Below are 21021 nucleotides of genomic sequence, written 5' to 3'. Positions count from 1 at the left end.
TGATGTGTATTTATCCAGACTAGTACCACCATGGGGCGAGGCCGAGTAAGCTTAGCCTTGCTCCAAGCCAGTACTGAATGATAAGTGCATGGGCGTACAGTAATTCTATCCAGTAATAGGCAAGTCTAGATATGTGGACAGTACAGGGGACACAAGTCCCTGATGGGGACAACTTGTTTTTATTATTCATATAGCCTAGAAATTATTATTTAAGCTTATACATTTTGCCTTAGAGACTTGTACAAGTCTAGAGTCAGATGTAACCAGTCCGATAGGCTGACTGGCAACAATATCTCTAATCTATTTATCCACATACAACTCACTGTAGATGTATGGGAACGACCATGCCGTTTGCTGTTTCTAAGGAGAAGAGAGCTAAATATTACCATCAACAACGGTCGTGCTGACGGTAAGTTTGTTAACTGAGTGTAATGATCTGTGTTGTATCAGAATTTTGTAAAAGGGTTGTTGGGGAATTTGATGTGAAATTACAAAGTGACTCAGGCGTATGGCGGGAGTATTGCTGCGTGCTCCTTTAATTTTGTATGAATATAATGTGTGGCAAGTGCTATGGAGCAGGACACTCTGACCCTTCTCGCGAACACCTGGTGCCATCACTGATTTCCAGTAATCCATTCATTTATTTTTCATCACTATTTTACCTTTTGCTCTCAGTGGAATCTGTTTCGGCAGATGATCTAGACTGATTAATATATTTTCTGGCGTTGACGTTTCGATTATATTTGACTGTGGAGAAGAAGTTTTGATGAATCTTCAACGCTCTGTTGGATGTTTTCCTGCAGTAATGGCGATTGCAATAACACTGTTTCTAGGATAGTTGCCTTATGAGTCGACATGCCACCCCGTTGTCAAAATGTACCCAGTCTAGTAAATTCTGATGCTTATAGTACTTAGGGGGACAAGGAACCAGTTTTACGGTCCTGTAATGCGCTCTGGGCAGATTTGTGTCCCTTAGCCTGGTCAGGATCCGGTCGTACCAAAGCGGGAACTGAGTATGCTTTAAGTTATGTCTGAATCTGACCACCGCACTTTCTTTTTGAAACCACGTGGCGCTTGGACATCCTAGGAATATCCTATCGTGTCTATGTCATTTATAGCCCTGGGAAAACATTTTGACACATTGATAAGTTATGTCAAGAGGCAATGCCAGCCTCTAGGAAGGGGATTTACTGCAGGCCAATGAAACCTGGTCATCCTCAGATCTGAATCGATCAACAATGTCATTCTGAAAATGTAGCTTATGTTTTTGAATGTAATGAAAACACTGTTCTAGTTAAGCTTAAGACAGGTTTATATTAAGACAGGTTATAACTTTATATTTGCATGTTTCTTTACAAATCGCCACTATGCTTGACGTAAGAGGCGACTAACGGGATCGGGTGGTCAGACTCGCTGACTTGGTTGATGCATGTCATCGATCCCAATTGCGTGGATTGATGCTCATGATATTAATCACTGGATTGTCTGGTCCAGACTCGATTATTTATAGACCGCCGTCATGTAGCTTGCATATTGGTGAGTGCAGCTTTAAACAACAAACCAACCAACCAATCGTTACAAATCCTACCACGTCTTTCAAAGGTCACGGTAATTTTTGGTGCAATTGCAAAACATGGTTGTATCTTTCAATTCCAGTTTGTGTTGCACTTGTTACCTTGATTAAGGTCAAGGTCTAATAATAATGTATTCGGGTTTGAAGCACATGGCATGTTAGGAGTTTGGGAGCTTTTAGGAAATGTTAAGTTGAGAAGAGACTGGGGTTTTTTACTGCAAGTATTCTCTTATTGCAAACATATCAAGTTCAAAACAGTCCTGGCCATTATTGTTTGAAGAGTAGTAATTATAACTGAACTACTGTCAACACGTCCTCACCAGGTCACCCACTCTGGGTGGGGGTGGGGGTGGGGCTGGGGGGCACGGATGGCCCAGTCGTCTAAGGCGCCGCGATTCGCTGTGCAGAGTTGCGTTCCTTGACGACGCCAGAAACATATGATTGTGGGTTCGAATCCCGGTTCGCCCCGATTATGTTTCTTAGTTTGTCAGCATCATGCTCGTGGGTTTCGCCGAAGTGGTAAACGTCTAAGACCTGCATCTCTTCGGGCTTTCCTCCGACATCAAGCTGCCACGCCGTGATATAACTGGAATATTGTTAAAAGTGGCGTTAAACCCAACACACTCGAGCTCACTCACTCACCTACTCTTTATTTGTAGTTGTTAGCGTAATGTATAGTACAAAATTAATAACGCTTGGATCACATATTGTATGATGATATAATTATTGGCATTTCTCTCAATAACTCTGTATGCACGAGTTATGAGATGTAACAGTATCAAGGGATAGTATGTTGAAACTATTGTGGTATCCATTCATTGTGTGTCGTTGGAATCCTGCGAGAACAATCACTGGATTTAATTCTGAGGAATTCTGCCCCATTCTGTCCAATTCTCGACAAAGAGACCCACATGTCAATACGCTCAATGAATTGACTGCTGCTTTGCATGAGAAATGGGACAGAATTCCTCAGAATCAAATCCAGAGATTGATACACAGAATGAGGAGGCGTTTGAAGCAGTTGTTCGGGTTCAGGGAGGTTACACAAGATTTTATGGAAAGTCAATATTTGGACTTGCAGGAAATTGTTCGTCAATTCCGTGAACCAGAAGTGTGCATGGTACTGACAGTTTAGTCTGTGCAACAAAAGTGACATTCGTAATTTTTTTGGATGAAATTAATTCATCTGTAACATCTCCAAAAAACATTATTTCATGGTAATCATGGCTGTGTTCCTCCTCAACCCTTTCTTAACCCATGCTTGCCGTAAAATGTGACTATGCTTATCGTAAAAGGCGACTAACGGGATCGGGTGGTCAGGCTCGCTGACTTGGTTGATGCATGTCATCGATCCCAATTACGTGGATCGATGCTCATGATATTAATCACTGGATTGTCTGGGCCAGATTCGATTATTTACAGACCGCCGTCATATAGCTGGAATATTGGTGAGTGCGGCGTTAAACAACAAACCAACAAACCAACTTTTCACTAAATAATTTATTTGGAATGGAAATCCTTTACACATTTCATGCACTAGTTCATTAAGATTGCCCGGTCTGAGAATAAACGGGTGTTGCTTAACTAATTTCTGCAAACTATATCTACATTTTACGGTTCATACATAAGGTGTTGCGGGTTATGTGATGTTATAGTGTCTGGTGATGTCAAATTGTACAAATTGTATGTACATGTACGTTTTCCTGAAACATTTATTGAAGGAATTCCTATCCCCTGAGTGAATCGCGGGTTGTCCGATAATTTAAAGTTTCTCGTGTGAGGATAGTGATGAACTCAACACGCTCAACATATCAGCATGACATCTATAAACATCTAGTATTTACAGGATTGGGTTGACTAATGGTTTCTGTCATGAGAACATCCGTGATGGACTAAACAAGGTGGATCTCACAGCAAATATTCAAGACCTTTGTTCTTTGTTAGGTGGGTCATTACACATCAATTGTGAAATGTAGCTTCTCGCCCACCAATGCCGCTCCCCATCAGATGGCAGTAGGAAACCGGATACAGGTGATTTTTTGAACTGAAAGGTTGAATTGTTAACGTTTATATTTACCTGTTTACAGCTGTCGGCGTTAAAACCAAAGCCGACAATGGTATGAACTAGAACACGAGCTATTAGGACGAAAATCGTGTCAGAACAAATTAGGAAAATCAATATAAAGTAATTAGAACCTGTACATAGAGTAAAATTAATGAAAATGGTGTCAAGGTTCGGTAGCGTGTTTCGATTGATATTGACGAGATGGCTTCGGTGCTGCTCGTGTAAATCCTGCTGGGGTACCATGCAGGAAGCAGATGTAGCGTAAGTCCCCATGGTCCCTAGTATGGTGGCCTAACTTTGGTTGCTGGTGATCCATAGCTCATTTTATAATGTATTGTTGAAAATAGTCAGATTTTTATGGTAACATGCTAGTTTTAAATCTATATCTGTGATAGTCTAGTGATTTTACTGTCCCTTGTCGACAGATTTTAATGTCTATATGTATTAATGTATAACTTGATTTAGTCACTATATGGCTGAAATATTGCCGATGTGACTTTAAATCGTAACTCACTCACTCACTCAGTGCTGCTCGGTTCCCGCAATACATTAAACATCATCTCTGATCGTGTATTTAAGGGTGATGGCGGGCACAGATCATGATATCTATTGCAAATACCAAAGTGTCAAATGAATAATTATGACCCCAAAAAATCTAATATCTTATATGTTTTAAGGATTACAAAAATTGGAACTAAAACAGGTGTTTGCCTTTATCTCGGGGAAAACATAGACTGGTTGTTCTCCAGCGTTTACGTTTTATATTTACGTATGTGGCAGTTGAGGGAGTGGCATGATGTATTACCCTGGTTTTACCATAAGAGACACACCCACAGATAAACAGTTTAAAAAATGTCTTACTTGACTAGAGTTTAAATAATCATTTAAATGGCCAATACCATTAGTTTCAATGTATCAGAAGCTGATCTGAAAACTGTGGGATCTGGGATCGGTCGTGAATGAGTTCAGTCAGCAAATCAGTTGTTTTAAACCGGCGCACATGTTCATGTGCAGTGATCAGTCAACATGGAACAGTCACCCATACTTCCACGCAATGGACTCATGGATATTGAAATGTTTGCCGATTTGTAAACATTATTTTCAAGCGACCAAGCAGTTGAAGCAATTTGACATATTGAAACATGTTTATTTGTGTGTTGTTTCACGCCGCACTCCTCGGTATTCCAGCTATTTGACTGCGGTCTGTAAATAATCGAGTCTGGATTAGACAATCCAATGATTGACATCATGAGCATCGATCTACGCAAATGGTATACAATGACATGCATCAACCGAGTCAGCGAGCCTGTTCGGCCGCTCCCGTTAATCACCTTTTTCGACAAGCATGGGTTGCTAAAGATCAATTTTATTCCGGGTCTTCACGGGATCGCATATATGGAAACAGAAATATTAACCTACATGTATCATAAGCAATGTATAATATTGAAGCTATCTAGCATATTTAAGCAATGTATAATATTGAAGCTATCTAGCATATTTAAGCAATGTATAATATTGAAGCTATCTCATTTTTAAGCGATCATATTGACTTATATCTGGCATAGTGAAGCAATCTCGCAAATTGCAGCAAGCAATTATATTGAAGCATCTAGCATATTAAAGCGAGACTGGCTACTGTAACAATCAAGCCTGTTTGGATACTAAAGCAAAGCCAGCTAACGTAACACTATGACATTTGAAGCAATTGCTGTTATTAAAACTATGGTGGCTATCGAATAAATAACTGTTGTTGAATCAATGGCAGTTTATTAAAGCAGTGATGGATATTAGAGCATTGGCGGCAATATGGTAAGCAATGATCGTTAATAGTTCTGAATCCTTGGTGTGACTATTAAAGCAGTAACGGTATTGATGATATGACGGCTCTTGAAATAATGCAGGTTAAAACACGATGGCCTAAAAATGATAAGGGTTATTGAAGGTATAACACGAAAATAATTAATAACGGTTAATGAAGCAAAGATGCCTTTTAAGCAAAGTTTTTCAGTTGTATGAATGAGTGAATATTGCTTAACGCTTCTTCAGCAATCTTGCACCTATTCGCAGCTTGGCTGTTGTAGCGAGGGTGTCTGATGAACCAATGACAGTGATTGATGAAATGACGGTTTGTAAAGACATAAAGGATATTGATGCTGCCTAGAATATTAAATATATGCAATCTATATAGAAGTGTTGCTAATTTAAAGAGAGTACATGCTCTGCAAACCACACAACAGGGACGCATGACTATTTGATATAATACATATCCTTTATTCAACAGCACCCTCGGCAAGGGCAGTAACACTCTCCGGGTAACAGCTTTGATGTTCATCATTTTCTACTGACATCAAGCTGACAACGTGAGTTACGACCAGTCCCCTTGATGGAGAATGGCGTAAATATGTCTATGCGAGTACGAACAATCCCGATATATGTTCATTAATATTCAGTGCACATATTTCTTATCATTGCCAAATGTCATCATAATGATACAAGTATGAATCATCAGACAAGTCATCCCGCGGCGACAGTGGCAGAACAATGGATGTGATTCTGTAACATTGGCAACATTGCTCGGCGAGTATCGAAGGAGAAACTTTCCTTCTCCCATAGCATGTCAGCTACTTCAGCCCACATCTATTATCGTATTGCTAAGCAACAATGGAATGTCTGTCTCGTGTGGTCGGCAGCGTCGGCGTAATGTTCACTACGAATTCGTCAGTAAATAAAACCGTCTGTTACTGCGAGACTGTTACTCAAAGAACTTTAGGACTGATTTCAACTTGCAGAAAACTAATCACCAGCATAAGGTTAGTACATTATTTATAATAATTTAGATCGATCATTACTCTCCTTGCATCTATGGTGATAGTGAAGGTCTGAAGTGTCCCGCAGTCCGGTAAATTCTTATTAGACGTATCTGACGTGTTTGGGAAATGTGGTAAATTCTTGTAAGAATGTTTAAGGTGTTGGGGACGCAGACAGCCAAGTAGCAAATTCTTGTTAGAAATGTTTAAGGTGTTAGGGATACAGACAACGAAGTGGTAAATTCTTGTAAGAAATGTTTAAGGTGTTGGGGACGCAGATGATAGCTAAGTGGGAATTCTTGTAAGAAATGTTTAAGGTGTTGGGGACACAGACAGCCAAGTGGTAAATTCTTGTAAGAAATGTTTAAGGTCTTAGGGACACAGACAACGAAGTGGTAAATTCTTGTAAGAAATGTTTAAGGTCTTAGGGACACAGTCAACGAAGTGGTAAATTCTTGTAAGAAATGTTTAAGGTGTTGGGGACACAGATGATAGCTAAGTGGGAATTCTTGTAAGAAGTGTGTAAGGTCTTAGGGACACAGACAACGAAGTGGTAAATTCTTGTAAGAAATGTTCAAGGTGTTGGGGACACAGACAGCCAAGTGGTAAATTCTTGTAAGAAATGTTTAAGGTGTTGGGGACACAGATGATAGCTAAGTGGGAATTCTTGTAAGAAGTGTGTAAGGTCTTAGGGACACAGACAACGAAGTGGTAAATTCTTGTATGACATGTTTAAGGTGCTAGGGACACAGACAACCAAGTGGTCAATTCTTGCATGACATGTTTAAGGTGTTGGGGACACAAACAGCCCAGTGGTCAATTCTTGTATGACATGTTTAAGGTGTTAGGGACACAAACAGCCAAGTGTTAAATTCTTGTATGACATGTTTAAAGTGTTTGGGACACAAACAACGAAGTGGTAAATTCTTGTAAGAAACGTCTAAGGTATTGGGGACACAGACAACAAAGTGGTAAACTCTTGTCAGAAATGTTTAAGGTGTCAGGGACACAGATGATAGCTTAGTGGGAATTCTTGTAAGAAGTGTCTATGGTGTTAGGGACACGGACAGCCACGTGGTAACTTCTTGTAAGAAATGTTTAAGGTGTTAGGGACATAAACGTTTCCCAGTTTATGTCAATGTTGGCCCTTCTCAAACGACTGATATGCCTTTACATGCGTTTGTGATGGGTGCCACCGGTTTGGCAGGATACGTTCACATCTTGTAACATCACTATCTGATGGTGATTCATAGACACTTGCTTTATGATATAGTCAGCATCATACAATAGACTCTGCTTTTAGAAGAGATTATGTTATAGAAATGCTTGGTTCATCGCTCTGAATTTTTAGTCATATGATGCAGGAATTTTACAACCATTTGTTTATTGGTAATGAAAATGGATTGAAAGAGCCGCACCGATGCCCGTTCCATGTGTAAGCCTTTCGAAGGTGACGTTATTCTGAACATATTGTTGTCTCGTAATGGAGATTGCATCGACTTGCTTTCATTACAAAAGCAGAAATCAATACGATTATGATTACGATGGGAATAAAAACTCCCCGTTTGTTATCGATATGCTGTGCATCTCCCGATTGATATTGTCCTATTTGTTGAAATAAAACTCCCTGAAGGTGCACGTGCATCCCACTCCTCTCATCAGCGAATAATTCCTAGATCATGTGACAATGACGCCATGCCAATATTTTCTTGGACCGGATCTTCACAACCAGTTCATCATTTTGATATTTCATATTCCTGATATATATTTCAGAAATATTCACGTTCTGTTTGTCAATGACGTCACTGCCTTTATCCTAAGTGGTGCTGAAGGGGCCGTTGTCGGCACAGGTACTAGAGAAATATACCCCAGGTACGTTTCTGTATACAGAAATGTACCCTAGCAAAAATCAAAATACAGAAACGTACCTGGTACCCTAAACCAGTTTCCTAGTAATATAATATAATCCTAGGCACCGAGTAATGGCATACATGTACGTGTTGAATTAAAGAGATCAAATCATGATTTCAGATAGTCGTGGCTACCAATTTAATCCCATGGCTGATTTACTGGAACTTGGGTGTGTTTGGAATAAACTGAAACAATTATGAATGGAGAATGCCAGATTCACACCCTACGCGTCTGTCATTTTCATTGCAAATGTTAACATTTTTGCAAACTTCCCACGTCATATGAAGCATACCCTGTTATCCACAAACCTAGACGCTTAACAGCTCTCATTGTATTCATTATAAAGCCGTGTTCAATGTATATGCCACAAACTTAGACGCTTGACAGCTCTCATTGTATTCATTATAAAGCCGTGTTCAATGTATATGCCACAAACCTAGACGCTTAACAGCTCTCATTGTATTCATTATAAAGCCGTGTTCAATGTATATGCCACAAACTTAGACGCTTGACAGCTCTCATTGTATTCATAATTGTAGAGCTGTGTTCAATGTGTTCCCGATTGTGTGTAAGTATTCTTGGTGAGAAACTTATGTTTTCAACAACAAAACATTAACAGTCTTACCTTCTTCCTCACTATTTAGAAACATTTTGTTTTGCTGCCTAATCCCTGATCTGAATCGCTGATGCCCTACTTACATCTTACACCAGTAAACAAATCCCACATCAATGGCTGCTTGTGTTCCTGAAACGAGAGCGTGAACTTCCACGTCGGACATACCGTTGGTCCTAAAGGACGTCTGTGAAGAATCATACTCTCATCCCATCACATAAGGTTCAAATTCTCTTTCCCCCAACCATCTCAAAACAATTCCCAGTCACAAGATGTTGGTAATGTAAATACTGATCCTATGATAATCCTGCATCGGTTCTGAGGAACCGCTGATACAGCTAGAGACATGAGGGGCCATCTCAAAAGTATTTCGACTGTTAAAGGTTAGAAGGAATCAACCTTGTTTTCAAAGCGAATATAATTATTCGAATGCAACGCGCAATAATGTGTATGCATGTCTCTTCAGCAGTCTGCTATGTGTATCTTTAGTGAGATATTAGTAATTAAATATAAAAACAAACTTAAACCTACATTGCATACATGTAACATGTTAAATGATATCTAAAACAAATTCTGTTTTTGAAGCTAAACAGCAAAGTGGTAAATGTACGGTTAAAACGGGCGTTAAACCAAACTCGCTCACTCTATTATTCTGTATAATTTCCATGCTACCATGACAGTGATGAATGCTTGATTCTCGATTGGTTACAAAGAGGTTTCCTTTTTGCTACGGAAACGCCTTTCAAATATATTAAGCCTTTTCATAAAAAATGGCTGACGATCAATCAACCCCATATAAACTGTAGAACGAATCTTTATTTCCGATACACGATGGGTCCTCAATACCAGCCAGGTCTCTAATACACGCCGAGTAAAGCGCTCGGTTCAAAATTGAAATAAAGAGGTATCTACTCTACAGTGGGACTACATCAAATTTCAAAACACAGTAGGTTTATCTCCTAATTAGCACTGGCTGTAAAAAGACAAGTATTTCTCGATAGCTAAAATAAGGATAAGGATTTTAGGTCATGGAGTACATATCACGATACCATATTCACTCCGCATTCCAGGTCAGTAGACGAAGGCTGTGAGAACACCTGTCACTCGTCCATATCAGGTTCAGGACCATCCTTCCTGTTCCTTCACGTGACGGTTATAACTTGTCTAAGACTTCCCTCAATTAAAACTCCTCTCACATATTTTGTACATCCGTGTTCGTGGTACACTTATGTAAAGGCGTCCATTACGAAAGTCAAATTCGCCATTCCCAATTGAGTAAACACACCTGCCCTGAACAAGTATTTAGCCCAACTGCTCGCAATGAGAAGGTAAGATCAGGTAACGATAGCTCATATACATACTCCAGGGAGAAGGTATTCGTTAGTCTGCCCGGATCAAGCATGCCATCATGTAGGGATGTTGTAAAACTGGCATAGTTCCAGGTGTGGTGTATATGTATAGAACGTGTGTTCATGAGACAGTACCTGTAGCACTGAAGTACGAGACCACAGACGCTACAGGCGACAGGTAAGAAGCTGTGTCAAACACGATCTCAACAATCAATGTGAACAAAGCTAAAACGCTTTGATGTTTAACTAGTCGTAAAGGTAAGGTTGAGTAAGGTTGCATATGAAAACAAATACCACAGCTCGCACTGTAGGTTTGGTTTGTGCAAATGAGTTAAGTGTGTTCCAGAAAGAACAACAAGTTACGAGCTTTATGAGATTGTGTGCATTTGTAATCATGTGTTTTCCCGTTAGTAACGTTCTGGAAACATCAACACTCATTAGAGAGACGTGTTTGTATTATATACACAGGGCTATGATTGAGATAGGGAGTGTTTAAGCATGGCAGACATATGTAGGCCGCTGTTGTCCCACAAACCTATGTATGACATGTGTGTTCTGTATAATGAGGCTTACTTGCTTCGCTCTGGTGCTACATGATACTGTGATCGTATTTTGAAGTTGTTTTTTCATAAATATTCCTATAGACTACGAGGGTGAACCGAAATAGTTTCATGTAAAGTAAGTGATAATTATGAAGAGTTACATTAAAGACTACACAGATTATATATGGCTGTACAAAACTTGCAGAATGATTTTCATCCGATAAACATTTGACACAATTTGACACAGCTTCAGCCCCGGGCCGTAGAAGCGTTCTTAAAATATATCTAATGTGACCACGATTTGGTTGATGGACACTTCACAGTGTTCATAAATGTTGGGCGTTCAAACAATCGATTTAGATTTAGTAGCCAGAAGTTCCAGTAGTTGAGACTATCGTCTATGTAGAGTTGGAAACCCAAAGGTTTTGATACGAATTCTATTCTTGTTCAGTCAGCAGTAGCGGCACTGGAAGCCCACATTGTACATTTGGTTTGGTTGCTTGGGGCCTGTGTTCTGTGTTGTAAACAGTGATAAATATTGTGCTTATATTTCTAACCTTTGTCAAATTACTGTATTCTATTGGATATAGAAAGGGTTTTGTCTCTTTATTTAAAAGTTTGGTTTGCTTTTTTGCATGTTCAAGCAAAGAACTTGCTCTCGTCACAATGTAACTGGGAAAGTGTTCATGCCACGAAATACTAGTATATTAACTCACTGACCAGTTCTAGTCAAGGCCATCTCCAAATCTCATGACAGAAAATATTCTCACACATTACGCCATTCATGGTCCTCATGCAATTCCGATTGGTGAGTCGTGTCTCACTTGTGGTCATGTTATTGTATGGGTTTACTTTGGTCAAGTGGTCAGCACGCCAAGATATGACCACACCGCTGAACCCCTTGAGGAAATAGGTTCCATTACCCTATGCTTATTGGAGGATTGGAAGGTCACAGTGTGTGTCAGATTCGTGAAGACAAACCATTTAAACGACAAAGTCCACGGTTGCAGGATCGAAAAATATATTATCATCCAAAACTTGCTCCCACAGGAGATATCGCGTGGGTGAGATCAAGCGAAAAATTGCATCACAATGCTTTGCAGACCATTGTGACGTCATTGTTACCATGACGTCACAATCAAATGACATCACAAATGGCTCTGCTACTGAAGCTGCAAGCATTACTTTTTACACTTTAGACACTGCTTATTACTGTCCACAAACTGAAAAAGTTGGAAGAATGATGATGCATGATAAATAGAATCTCACCCTCGTGTCTTTTGATACCAAATATATCAACACTCGTTGATAAAAGTGGAAAAACTCCTCGGCAAGGCTCGGTGTTTTTCCACGTTTATCAACTCGTGTTGATATATTTGATATCAAATGAACACTCGGGTGAGATTCTCTATTTATCATCCAAAACTGGCTCCCACAGGAGATATCGCTGCAATGAAATTGTGATCAAATGTCATCACTAATGGCTCTGCTACTGAAGCTGTTAGCAGTACTTTTTACACTTAAGACACTGCTTATAACTGTCTACAACTGAAAAAGTTGGAAGAATGATGTTGTACGATAAATAAAATCTCACCCGAGTGTCCTTTGATATCAAATATATCAACACTCGTTGATAAAAGTGGAAACCCTCGGCAAGCCTCGGAGTTTTTCCACGTTTATCAACTTGCGTTGATATATTTGATATCAAAAGACACTTGGGTGAGATTCTCTATATACTTTATAGCCACATATATACGTATAGTAAGTAGTCTTATAATCAATAATCTATAAGTAGTCGGCGATAGAATATTTCCCAGATTGCTTTATATGTGCGAGTCAGCGAAAATGGTGATGGAATCGTCAGGTTCTGTGTGTACTGTGTGTACACCGACGTGGGGCTTTAATCATGCTATCGGCCACTTTCATTTTCTGACCCAGACTCAACTATTAACGTGTTTCTGGTATTTTCCTGCCCATTGGGTATTGAAACACCCACACAAAACAACAATTTCGACACGCCAAGTGTGTACATTGTACGTGTAAATCTGCTTCATCGACGCCCGCGCCTCTGACCACGTCCCAGGTTCGTTCTGGTGCCAGCTGTAACTCTTCCTAGCACCAGTGTCAGGTAATTCAGAGTCAGTTGTGTAATTTGACCCCGCTTCCAACACAAAACATCAAATCGTCTAAGACTTCTTTTTCCCCTTTCATCGTACTACTAGTATTTCTGGCATGGAGTTAGCAAATTTCTTGTAGAGATTAACCTCTCCGTTTCAGGTTTATTTTGGTATGCGGGTTCACTGGGATTTAGTTCGCGAGTTCTTTTCTACATGGGTGAAAGAACATATTTCCTTTAGACAAACCGAGGCTTGTATTGTAACAGGAGATTGCCACCTTGTTGTCGACTTTTCTGTAAAGTACGCTCTTACGTTTTCAGCCGATACAGTTTCAATAACTTGCCGTAAATGATCCATTGCTGGGAATTGTAAATGTGATTGACGTACTTGGGTTGAAAGACGTCAATTAGTGGTCAATGGGTCTCGTACAATTTGGGAACCAGAGTTGCGTAACCAGCTGTGCCAGGATCCGCTGCTCAGTGGTTCGAATTGCAGAATCACCCGATTAGTCGCTATCATGACGGCAACTTACGCGTTCTGGTGTGCTGGATGGGGTTGGGTTTTCTGGGATTATATTGAAAGCATTATTGTCCCAGAAAATTCATGATAAAACTAATTATGCCTCAGACTGTTGAAAAAGATGTCTGCCACAAAAATCACATTTTGCAAGATACCAAAATATTAAGGCTCATAGTTTTATTTAAGGAATAATCTGGTTCTGAAAAAAATATCTAATCTTCCTACAAAATTCCAGGACCCCAAAGAATATGAAATGGTCGGTCCCCTGCAACCAGATGAACCCCTTTCACCATATATGGACGGTTCAAGATGGTCATATACAATAGAAGGGACATAACTGCAATGTACCCAAGTTTCTTGATACTGTGTATTCAGGGCGAGTCCATTAAGCATGAATCTGTGGTGATCCGGGAAAGAACATACGTCCCGAGCAACCTGTGCTTGTCCTGAAGGGCGACTAAATGTGTGGGGTGGTCAGACACGGTGACTTGGTTGATTGCATGTCATTGTGTCCCTGTATTACGTGGACCGATGCTCATGATGTCAATCACTGGGGTTCTAGTCCAGACTTTATTATTTACAGCCCGCCGTCATATAGACTATTGCGGTGTTAAACAGTCCGTAAAACAGTAATACAGTCCGTATTACGTGGTTCCGCTGTTACAATCAAGCGTCTGCACCGTGTCATGGATAAAATGAACGTTATTAAAACACGTTGTTTTGTTTTTTTACATCATAATCCAGTGGACGCGACGTTAAACCCAATTTCACCTCACCTCATAATCCAGACACTTTGCATGTTCTGTGAGAGATACTGCTCCTATTAACAAGTCGCCTGACATCCCTACGAAATCAGTATGTAAAATTTTTGACTTCCTCATTGATAACATCTGTGTTAAAAATTGAGGGAGGGGTGTGTGTGTGTGTGTGGGGGGGGGGGGGGGGGGGTTTTGGCAAAATATACATGTACACGTAGGCATCCAATGGGCTCCCAATTGTGTTCCTCTTTTTGTTGTACTGCATGAGGAATATGGATGATCTGATATTGTTCAATTACCATCAAATAGGCATTCCCTTCCACTGATTACCCACCTGAACAAGAAACAAAGAAGGCCAGTGAGACCGCCTCGTCTGTTTCGTAGTAGGATATATGCATAAAGATTCGGAGTGGCAATGCACCCTCCACAAGACTGTATGACAAGATGGTTCACAAACTTTCCCTTTTTTAGTCGAGCAATATTCCAGCAGCTCCAGCCTTTGGTGTCTATATTTCTACAACTTTTGATTGGTTGGTTTGTTGTTTAACGCCGCACTCAGCAATATTCCAGCTATATGACGGCGGTCTGTAGGTAATCGAGTCTGGACCAGACAATCCAGTGATTAATATCATGAGCATCAATCCACGCAATTGGGATCGATGACATGCATCAACCAAGTCAGCGAGCCTGACCACCCGATCCCGTTAGTCGCCTTTTACGACAAGCATAGTCACCTTTTACGGCAAGCATGGGTTGCTGAAGACCTATTCTACCCCGGAATCTTCACGGGTCCGCGTTGAAAGATTTTACTGCTGATGACTACAACTTTTGAGGTACAATCGAGCATGTCCTCTCTACGAAGATTTAAAAGGGCGTCATAAGACTCGTGCTCTAACTTGTTTGATAAAGATTACAACATTCAAGTGCTTAGGAGAGCTATCAACAAGTTTTATGTAGAAATGTGGAAACATTTCCAAATTCCATGCGTCAGTGACAAAAATGGTGTCCGATGCAATTCCCTATTTTGACCTTAACATAATTATATTCTCGTGTTTTTATTTCATGTGAACAATTGACTTGCCATTGCATGTGTTTGTAACGGATGCCACCTGTTGCACAGGAAACGTTCACCTTTTTGCGAACACTTGGTATCCTCACTACGTGATAGTGATTCATAAGCATATTTTAATGATAAAATCAGAATCGTAGAATCGACTTTGCTTTGAGTAGATATTGCTTATGAATGTGGAACGAGTTTTGTCGCTTTGATTTGACCTGTCGGTAGTACAAAGTAGCGTTAAGACCACAGTCGAGGGTATGCAATTAATTGTAGCAATGTTATAAAAGGGAGACCCTCAATCATTCCTTTGACCCACAGTCGACAGTAAAACGTCACATCAACTGATTGATTTACCCACGTTGTCCCCTCACACTCACCCCGCCTTGTCGTGGCTACTTGCTTCCATGTTCATCATCGCTTGTCGATCTGCCGGCTTGATCAAACTCACAGATCTGCGGTAAATGTGGATACTATGTTATCGAAATTGTTGATGGTATTTACTGCTTTAACACCATCACGCACAATAATACCATCCGAACGTCTACCTATATGTAACTATGTATCTGATATACATGTATGAAATAAATATGTCTGGATTAAAACTGATTACTCGAGGAAATGTCAATAAAAAATCGCATATTCGTTACAAAACACCAACTATTATTTGACTTTAACAGTTTGTTTGTTTGTTCTTTAACGTCGCACTCAAGCAATATTCCAGCTATATGGAGGTAGTCTGTAAGTAATCGAGTCTGGACCAGACAATCAAGTGATTGACAACATGAGCATCGATCCATGCAATTGGGATCGATGGCATGCATCAACCAAGTCAGGGAGCCTGACCACCCGATCCCGTTAGTCGCCTTTTACAGCAAACAAAAGCGCTGTGTTATGTAAATTAGTGCATATTATTGTACATAACATGCTTCAATCGTAGCCCTTTGTAATTAGCGTGAACCGATGACCTGGTCCCTTGTTCTAGCCAAACTAAAGTTACATAATTACTAAAAACTGTGTGCATTCCAATCAAGTTTCAAATAATGCAAATAGCGCGGCGTTACACTCTTTTATGCAAATTGTGTGAGTGGCGGGTGCTACCGGTAGAACATATCTTCCCGAGGCAAGAGAGTTAACTGACTTTGAAAGTCCAGTTTCCACCCTTGTCGAACTAGGCTGGAATTCCTGGGCTCGATCGTAGCGCCACCAGTGGTTATTATGATTATGTCCTTCTGAGCCTCTCCTATAGACCAATCCGATTCCATCACTTGCATTTGTTTAAAACAAAATGGCGGCGCCAAGTCAAGACGATCTCATCGATAATCATGATTTATATTGTGATAAAACGGGTCTTACTTCGCGAAGTGCATCAACTCACGCGAGGGCCTTGATAACAAACATGAAAAGGGTTGGAAAATATCTGTTGACAACAAGTTGGCCTTGCACATGCTTTGCTAATCCTGCAATCGACCGAAATCTGAACGACATTTTACGAACCGGATTTCGATTTCGTTGTGCGATTTTGATTGGACTATGGATAGACTCGTTAGTCCAGCCAAAATGTAACTCCATAATACCAGCCTAGCTCGCCAAGGGTGGAAACGGGACTTTTATAGTAAGTTAACTCTCTTGTCTCGGGAAGATGGTAGAACAGGACATTGTTACCCTTTTTGCGAACATCTGGTGTCATCGTAGATTTTCAAGGATCCATTCATCTATATTTCATCTCTATTTTCCCTTTTAGACCCAGTGGAATCTGTTTCGGTGGTAAACAGAGACCGATTTTTCTCTGGCGTTAACGTTTTGAATTTTATATCTTTGTAGTTGGTGAAAGCAAGATGTCTTGTGAGCTGTTCCGACTGAACGTCTCCGGACTGAACCTTTCAGACGAGGATGCTGAGAGGATGGTGTGGGATCTGGAAAACAACGAGGCCAAGCAAAAACTGGCCGCCATATTGTTCATAGGCATCGTGTTGTTAGTCGGTTTCCTTGGCAACATATTAGTATGTATTGTATACCATCTAAAATTCGCACCCAGCACGTCCAAGTACTTCATCATGAGTCTGGCGATATTTGACCTCCTAAGCTGCACCATAGCCCTACCAGGGGAGATAATAGACCTGAGATTTGACTATCACTTCAACATCCCAACCTTTTGTAGGGTGATGAGATTCACAATCACCTTAAGTACGTGTGCGTCTGTGGTCCTCCTCGTCGCTATAGCTGTGGATAGATATCGGAAAATATGCCGACCATTTGAGAACCAGATGAGCTTAAAGGAAACAAAACTTTGGATAGGTCTTGCTGTCGGTGTGGCCCTGTCACTTGCACTCCCGGCTATACTGTTATACGGACAGAAATCGGGAACTATTGCAGGTGTTGAAACATCCGATTGTTCCTTCGACAAAAAGTATAGAGATACTTTATTCCCTAAAGTGTATCTTGGAATTACTGGCGCCCTGTGTTTGCTTTCATTCGTCATACTTATCGTTTTGTATGTTTTCATTGTTGTAAAAGTGTGGAAACAAAGACAGAAACGGAAAAGGATGTATATGCTTACTATGAAAGGGAATCCACCAGTGACGTCATCCACTGCATCATTGGCCGAGGCAGCAAAAAAGAAGGACTGTCTTACAGTGAAAACTGTAGAAGCGGAAACGGAGCTACCTGAGAACGGTTCTGCTTTTGATATTCGGCTATTGAACCCTGAAGCGAAGCAAAGGTCCAAAGTCCAGCAAAAGCAAACGATAAAGACAACAGTGATGTTATTTCTGGTAACGCTGGTGTTTATAATAAGCTTCATTCCTCATTTTGCATTGCAGATATTGTCCATCCTTTCTCCAGGGTACGTGACAAAGATTCATTGTTCTCCAGCGGCGTTAGTGGCCTTTAAACTCTTTCTTCGTTCCTACTTCATCAACTGCAGCTCCAACCCCATCATCTACAGCTTCTGCAACGATAAGTTCAGGGCTGAATGCAAAGCCCTTCTCAGTAAATTGTTTTGTATGTCATCACGCTTCAAGGCGAACAAATGATTATTTATTTATTTACAAACATTTCTATAAATATATACACAGACGGATGGATTTGGCTATTTGTACGTTATGAATGTATCAAAACAATTGTTGATCAAATATTTTGCTCTGTCGATGAAGCGTATCATTTCGGCTTAATGTTAACATCACATATTATTTCTTTACTAAATACTTTTATTCGATTATAAATATGTTATTAAATGTTTTCGGGATCACGCTTGTAATCTGCAATTTATCAACCCGATGCTAATAAACTGCAGTCATATATCAAAATAACATTATCAGGTACTTAGTATTATTTTCGCGAACACCTAGTGTCATTACTGATTTATCAGTGATCCATTCTTGCAATGTTCGCCGCTATTTTGTTTTTTATGTCCAATGGAATCTATTTCGGCAGAGAATGGAGACTGATTATTCTCTTGTGTTTGTCGTTGTATATTGATATAATATTATAATGGTTCATTATAGTTCGTATGTATGTAGCAACAATTAAGATCTCTGTATTGTAATGACATCATCTTAATCATGTCTACAGGTGAAAGACGCCATATTTGCTGTGCGTCCTTTAACATTGTCAGGATCCGCAGGTTTCAGATTCGTTTCCTAGATTCGTCCTGATTATGATCCTTGGTCTGACAGCAACCTTACGATGCTCGTGGTTTCACTTTAGGCTTTCCTCCATCATTAAACTGGCACCTGGTTCATTATTCGAGCGAAACGTCGGTAGTTCGAGCCCCTGGCCGCATCACACCAAAAGACGTGAAAAGATTGTACTTGTTGCTACCCTGACTGGCGTTCGGCGTTAAGGAGACACGACATGAACTTCTTGTCTCGGAGTCAGTACAAAACTCAACTCACCCACTCCTTAAAGAAAAAGATTCAATCTAAGCGCAACACTATCATTATACACGTAATATTATATTCTTTGACATTTTGGGAAGATGCCGTTATAAAGTGTCTCCAATACACACGTATACACGTCGTTGTTCGCATTATTTCCTGATCACAATAACAGTTTCAGCAGCTTGTTCCTTGTTCGTAATTGATATGTCTGAAGTAAATCCAATTGTCCATAGGCGTAACAAGTCATGAAACATAAATCATATTTCATACATCATTGATCACCTGTATAATAAAATTGGAGCATGGTTGTGATGCTGCTGATATCGGTCGTGGGATTTCTCTCATAATTTACGTCCCTTTTGCGGCTTTCTGATGGAATTATGTCGTCTTTGACGGAGATCCAGGCTATTGCTGAATTCTTGACACATGTGGCGCGTTACAGATTGAGTATGTGCCGAACGAGGAACTTGTCGCAGGCAAGGGATGCTTGATGTCATTTTTATGCAGGTTTTGAGTTTCCTACCATATGAAACTGATGTATACCTTTAATGGGGTATGAAATTAAGAATTATATTAAAATCCAAACATATCGGTCGGTACTATGCAGTTATTAAAAACATCTTTTCTCAATACTGTAAATATATTGTTGAAAATATTAACAGGTAGCGCGTGTATCTAAAATGATATAAACTAACACCTGCTAAGTTCTGTAATATGCAGCTAAATTGAAATGAAACTGAACCAGGCAAACGAGACGACCATACTTTTCTGTGCGTTTCCACGTACTTAGTGTGGGGCGGTCGGGTAGCCTAGTGGTTAAAGCGTTCGCTCGTCACGCCGAAGACCCGGGTTCGATTCCCGACATAGGTACAATGTGTGAAGCCCATTTCTGGTGTCCCCCGCCGTGATATTGCTGGAAGATTGCTAAAAGCGGCTTAAAACCATACTCACTCACTCCCTCGTACTTAGTGACCAGGACAACCCGGATCTGTATTACCCGATGACAATGCGACTGTAAATTTGTCTCACTCACTCACCACAGAGAAGAGCTTTGAGGTGTAGGTGTCTGACAAATGCACAATGTGATAATAAGAACACTGTCAGTTTATAATTATCATTCAAACAAATATCTACATTGTTCTATCAAATTCAAATCTGATAAATGTGATCCATTCATCCGGATATCCATAATTGTCAACATAATTACATTCTGTGGCCTCTGTCAATGATGTATTTAGGTTTCATTTATTGCCTGCACTGCACATTGGGTAACACTTTGTCACGTTCCAGTAGTGGCCATCGTCATCATGTCTTCAACGCCAACCTTTGACTATTGATTTTCATAATGTGACGGAATGATTAACCCACAGAATATGGTTATTGACAATCCTCTTGACAGTCAAGATCTTCAGGGGCCGTGTCTACTATCTGTCAGTGTCACATTTCCGACATTTCTATCGAAGAATCTCGATAATTATTTTCCAAACTTAATAAATGAAACAGAATTGTCTCGGTGTATTTCAAAAAGAAAGGACTTTGTATGATGCGTTTATAAACTGACGGGCAAAAGAAAGTATTCACCCATGTTTGATAGTTGCTAAAAATGAAACAAACACGAAATGGTAATTCCATGGCATATGGGTATCATAGGCGACATTAGACCATGTATCATGTCAATGAGAATCTCACTTAAGGCGAGCCTAGTAACGTTTTGATATTAACGTTTGTATTTTTTGGTCAAATTCCATTTTCAAGTGTATACTTTCTTTTGCTCGGCAATTTATGTAATAATAATATCATTTCGAAACTAGTTACCGATGGTGTGGGTT

General features: G+C 40.1%; 1 protein-coding gene across 4 annotated transcripts; it reads left to right on the top strand.

The window, feature by feature from the left end:
• Positions 1-291: 291 nt before the first annotated feature.
• On the top strand, positions 292-19514 carry LOC124149727 (orexin receptor type 2-like). Of its 4 annotated transcripts, none has more exons than XM_048392122.1 (2): positions 292-409; positions 17136-19514. In XM_048392122.1, exon 2 carries the CDS (start codon positions 17150-17152, stop codon positions 18344-18346), a length of 1197 nt encoding a protein of 398 aa, XP_048248079.1. In that variant the 5' UTR covers positions 292-409; positions 17136-17149; the 3' UTR covers positions 18347-19514. The 4 variants fall into 4 exon arrangements, with proteins under 4 accessions (XP_048248079.1, XP_048248083.1, XP_048248081.1 ...); XM_048392126.1 differs by lacking the exon at positions 292-409 and adding an exon at positions 5919-5998; XM_048392124.1 differs by lacking the exon at positions 292-409 and adding an exon at positions 6140-6448.
• The last annotated feature ends 1507 nt before the right edge of the window (positions 19515-21021 follow it).

The sequence above is a fragment of the Haliotis rufescens genome, unplaced genomic scaffold, assembly GCF_023055435.1.
Source record: "Haliotis rufescens isolate VD_foot unplaced genomic scaffold, xgHalRufe1.0.p SCAF_1, whole genome shotgun sequence".
Lineage (NCBI taxonomy): Eukaryota > Metazoa > Mollusca > Gastropoda > Lepetellida > Haliotidae > Haliotis > Haliotis rufescens.
Note: the sequence above shows the minus strand (reverse complement) of the source record. Positions and strands in the feature narration are given on the sequence as shown.